This window comes from Arvicanthis niloticus, chromosome 6 (genome assembly GCF_011762505.2).
Source record: "Arvicanthis niloticus isolate mArvNil1 chromosome 6, mArvNil1.pat.X, whole genome shotgun sequence".
Classification (NCBI taxonomy): Eukaryota; Metazoa; Chordata; class Mammalia; order Rodentia; family Muridae; genus Arvicanthis; species Arvicanthis niloticus.
Window position 1 is genome coordinate 22,442,982 of NC_047663.1, and position 5,362 is coordinate 22,448,343.

General features: G+C 45.7%; 1 protein-coding gene across 1 annotated transcript; it reads left to right on the forward strand.

The window, feature by feature from the left end:
- Positions 1 to 2,080: 2,080 nt before the first annotated feature.
- Positions 2,081 to 3,389, forward strand: Krtap17-1 (keratin associated protein 17-1). The gene has a single exon (XM_076935205.1). It carries the CDS (start codon positions 2,693 to 2,695, stop codon positions 3,032 to 3,034), a length of 342 nt encoding a protein of 113 aa, XP_076791320.1. The 5' UTR covers positions 2,081 to 2,692; the 3' UTR covers positions 3,035 to 3,389.
- Positions 3,390 to 5,362: the final 1,973 nt, after the last annotated feature.

Here is a 5,362-nt window from a genome sequence, read left to right on the forward strand (position 1 = left end):
GAAGGCTTGCTTTCAAGAAAAAAAAGTGGGCATGATGCAGAGCAGCTATTTTCAACCCGTGGGTTGTGACGTCTGCTAAAGGGGTGGCATATCAGACATTCTGCATATTATATATTTAAATTATGATTTGTAACCATAGCAAAATTTCAGTTGTGAAATAGCAGCAAAATAATTTTATGGTTGTGGGGGGTCAGTAGAACATGAAGAATTGTATTAAGGGGTCGCAGTGTTAGGTTGAGAAACACTGATAGCATCTGCCAGAATGTGGTGTTAGTATGATCCCAGTGTCATCCTGGAAGACGCCACTCTGTGTAATCCTGACATAAAACTAGTCTTAGCAACTGGAGCTGGTGATGGTTCAGGGCTTCCTCATGCCCCAGGTTTCCTATCAGGTAAAGCAGAAGGATCTACATTAGGTCCAAGTTGTGCACTTCCTTTTTTGTACCACATCTGCCTGGTCCTGAGTCTGCCTAACCTCTCTTAGAGGTGCTCTCTTAGAGGTGGCTTTGCTTCCAGCCCATCTCCAAAAGAAAGGCAAAAGAAAGGCAAAAGAAAGGGGAGGGACTGTATTATTTGACCCAGATTCCCATCTGTACCCCTACCCTTGGCTTAAGGTGGATCCCCATTGGCTCTGGGACTGCCATAACCATCCCTAGACCATGGCAAGTTCCCGAGGCTTAAAGTGCGGACAGACTGTTCACCCATCTCAGAACTTGAGCATTCTCATCTCTCGCCCAAAGCCTTTGATTTCTTGGAGTGACACTGGGATATTCCACACTAATGCCACAACCCGACGGACGCTTTACGTCATCTCCACCTTTTGTTTTCCTTAAAACTCAGCATTCCGTTAAGATAGGAGTTTAATTCAGTGAGAAAAACTATGAGAAGTAATAAAACCTCAGGGGAGATTTTTAACTGATGTTGGTTGCCTAGAAGCAATCACACAAAATCTATAGCTTTGTCAAAGGCAGTTGTATCTGTCCATGCATTCAACATTCCTCTTTCTATTTTTATAGACTTACTGATTTTATGTATATGGGTGTTTGGTCTGCATGTATGCCTGTGCACTGCTCTGCATCTGGCACCCACAGGGGTCAGAAGAGGACATTGGCTCCTGTAGAGCTGGGGTTGCATGTGCTTGTAAGCTTCCATGTGTGTGCTGGGAACTAAGGCTGGGTCCTCTGCAAGAAAAACAAGTGTTCTTAAGTGCTGAGCCCTCTCTTCAGCCCTGCAACATTCCTGTTTCAATGGAGTGTTTTGGCTTCCAGTGGCCCTCCCTCCCTCCCTCCCTCCCTCCCTCCCTCCCTCCCTCCCTCCCTCCCTCCCTCCCTCCCTCCCCCTTCCTTCCTTCCCTTTCTTTCTCTTTCCTCATTTCCTTCTTTACTTCCTTTTCTCCTTCCTTCTCTTTCCTTCCCACTTCCTTCTTTTCTTCCCTTCAATTTCCCCATCCTCTCTCTTTCCCCTTCCTCCCCCTTTTTTCCTTATTCTTTCTCTCTTCCTCATTCTCTGCCTTCTTTCATTCACTCTAACTTCCCTTTCCAATTTTCTTCCTTTGCTCCCATCTCTCCTCCCCTCCACTTTCTGGCCTTCCTACCTTCCATCATTTCTGTCTTCTCTTTCTTTCATTTTTCCTACCCACCTTCCCTCTTTATTTCTCTCTCTCCCCCTCCATTTCTCCTTCCCTTCTTCTCTCCTTTCCTTCCCTCTCTCCTTCTATTCCCTTTTCCTTTCTCATTTATTTCTTTTTCCCTCCCTCCATCTCTCCTCCCTCCTTATCCCCTCCTTCCTTCTCTCTTTCCCCCTTTCCCACTTCCATTTCCTTTTTCTTTCTGATTTCCTCCTTCCCTCCCTCCTTTCCTCCCTTCTTACTTCCCTCTTTACCTCCCTTCTCCCCCTCCTTATCTCCATCTTCCATTACAGAAAGACCCGGGGCTGTGGGTTGCAGGTGCTGCCCCGAGCTCTTCCTGCCTACATAGGGAGAAGTGAGGACGTTCAGTTCATCTCAGCTTAGGGAGAATGCGGCTCCTCAGCCTTCTGCAGTTTTATAGTGAGTCTATCTGCACTTCACAAGTCAGTTATTACTCGTGATTGATGCTCACCTGCCAAGCCTAAATAAACGTGCAGCTCACATCCACATACCTCACACAGACAAATATTTGCTTTGCTCACATGGCTGGGGAGAGAATGGTATTCTGCCTGGGAGTATCTGCAGAGTCACACCCTCCACTGCAGCCTCTGTGTAGGCAGAAGGCCTATCCATTCTTACTCTTAAGTTTTCAAGGGCTAGCATCCATGAAAACAGGCTACATGGCCAACAGAGGCATCTCCTTTACGCCACCAGAGAAGAAGTGGGAGAGGTGCCAGTGTAGATTCCTTGGCCAGCTTCCCTTCCTCTCTCCAACCCGGTTAATGACAGGTCTTTTTCCAGGTGTATTTTTACCCTCTGGACAAATAGCAGTTGGGACGAGTGGGGCCGTTTTTATGAGTTGAGGTACTCACGGCTGGAAAATAAACAGCCAGCTAATGAGACGTTCTTATGGAAACCAGCATAAATAATAACAAAGCAAACATCCTGTACCCCGTGCCACCACCCCTGGGTTAGGGGGATATAAAAGCTGCTGTCCAGCTGGCCACTGTCAGACCTAGAGGAAGCTCGGCCGCGTTCCTGACCTGCGACCTGACCGCTGGGACCATGGGATGCTGCCCGGGAGACTGCCTCAACTGCTGCTCCCAGGAACAAGACTGCTGTGAGGAGTGTTGCTGCCAGCAGGGCTGCTGTGGCTGCTGTGACTGCTGTGGCTCCTGCTGTGGTTCCTGCTGTGGCTGCGGAGGCTCTGGCTGCGGAGGTTCTGGCTGCGGATCTAGCTGCTGCGGGTCTGGCTGCGGGGGCTGCGGAGGCTGCGGGTCTAGCTGCTGCGGATCTGGCTGCGGGGGCTGCGGAGGCAGCTGCTGTGGCTCCGGGTGCTGTGGCGGCGGCGGCGGGTGCTGTGGTCCGGTGTGCTGTCAGCCCACACCTGTGTGCGAGACGAAATGAAGACCTCCCACCCCCCTAACTGAGACAGTGTTGGGGACAGCCTCCATCCAGTCCACTCCAGATGGAGACCTCCTCATCTCCCGACTCATTTGCACCTCCAAGACAGCAACATGCCTCTCCTGTTATTTCTGAGAGGAGAGCTTGCCCTGATGTCTAAGGCACGCAGGGCCAAAGAGCCACTTCCTGGCAAGAAATTAAAAGCTGGGTTCCAATGAGGTGGTCACCAAGTTCAATGTTCCTGGCCTCATTTGCATGAAGTCAACTGCCTTGCAGCTATGAGACACTCTCTTGCTCTTTGGACCTATTGGTCCACCCCAGCTTTCTGCTCTTTTGAAACTTTGTCAACCTTTTAATAAATTCAAGCATGCTGGCTACCCTATCCGTCCTCTTGCCTCTTCCTTTAACCCTCCTAGGGGCTACTAGAAAGATCTACTTTGGCAGCCACTCAGGGACAGCATAGCATTTGCTGATCTCCTGCAGCAAAGTCCGAGGAGGCTGGTTAAAACTAGGTTCTGGAGCCCTCCCTGGACATAGGGGGTGCTGTAGGGGTGTGGCCTGGGGGAAGCTGTGTTTTTAATAGGAACACAGGTAATTCTCTACACGGAGGGTTGGAGGTTGTACCGATTGTAGACAGACTGTAGACAGAAGCTGCTGAGTGCAGTCTGAGAGTCACTTAGAGAGGCTTTGACAATACCTGGGTGTCACCACTAGCTGCGGTTTCCATTAACTCTAGGACCTGGGATGCCTGAGGTCATGTTTCTGAAAGCTTCAAGGTAAGCTGACTCTAGCTGTGTTTTATCACGCTCAGGATGTGTGCCTACTTTCTGTACTGTGCTTCTAGGATGCTTGGCCTGAACCCTGTGGCAAAGTCAGAGGAGGCAAAGTCAGAGGAGGCAAAGTCAGAGGAGGCAAGCACGCTGACTCTTTTCTTCCATGCTAGAGATTGAATTTAGGGTTTCAAAAGCACGATAGGTAAGACCTCCACCATGGGGCTGAATTCCCAGGCCTCCTTTTACTTTTTATTGTGAGACAGGGTCTCACTAAGTTGTCCCAGCTGGCCTTAAATTTAGAATCCTCCTGCCTCAGCCTTCCATGTAGCATCTGGCATCATAACCCCATCCCAAGTTGGTTGTGAATGGCAGGGATTTCTGCAGCCAGACTGTGTGAATGTACAGTTTCTGGGGACGTTGGTGCCATTCCGATTTTCCTCTAGCCTCATGCTCTGGTCTTGCTTTTTGGGTTGTTGTTGTTTTTTATTTTTTGTCTTTTTGTTTTGTTTTTGTTTGTTTGTGCCCTGGACCTAGCTGCAGTTATTTTACTGAGAGGAAGGGAAGGGACACGTGTACAGAACAAGCCTAGCTAGGAAATCAAAACTCATGTAATAGTGGATTAATCCATGATTAGAAATGATGTTAAGTGACACATGGGTTAAAATAAATAAAATCTGTTCTTGCACTAAGGGAACAGTATTTTAATACTAGGGTTAAAAGCATGCACCATGATTCTTGGTCAGAAGTCTCAGTGTCTTTCTCTCAAAAATATATAAAGGTTATATTATATATAAATATATAGTATATACACACATCTCTCTCTCTCAAAAATATATAAAGGTTATATTATACATAAAAATATATAATATAAAAAGCATATATAATATATACACACACATATGTGTGTGTGTAAAGGATATATATTATATATAAAGGATACATATTATATATAAAAGATACATTAGATATAGGATATATATTATATAAAGAGCACATATAGCATATATAAAGGATATATTACTTATGAAGAATATATTATATAAAAGATATATATATAAAGACTATATAATATATATAAAGAATGTACATATTATATTATGTGTCGTGTATCTGACTATAAGCAGAGGAATGATTCTTAAAGGATGCAAGCTATAAGAGCATAGATGGCAGAAACAGCCAGTGGAATGCTCAGGTTTTCTCACTGACGCATATCTCAAGAGGCTTTCATAAGATTAGCCACAAACACAAGCGGGAGGCTCCTTCTATGATAATGCCTTTCAATTTTTTCTGTTTCATTTAAACACTCTCAGAAAGAGTATTCCTTGAGAATTTCATAAACTTTTATAGGTCAACATATTTTACTGCTATGTGATTGACATGTGATTAAATGCTATCATTTTTTTTTTTTTTTTTTTTTTACCATTTTTTACCAGCTTGATGAGACCTGACTATTTTACATCCTGTCCTTGTGGTATCACAGATGCACACAGATCACGGAAGGCTCCACCACCTTCCAAATTCCCTGTTTTTTTCTTCCAGTTGGTTACCCTCCCCAGTC

What these genes read in the sequence shown, in the direction of transcription:
- Krtap17-1 (XM_076935205.1), top strand. Translation starts at nt 2,693, where the DNA reads ATGGGATGCTGCCCGGGAGACTGCCTCAACTGCTGCTCCCAGGAACAA.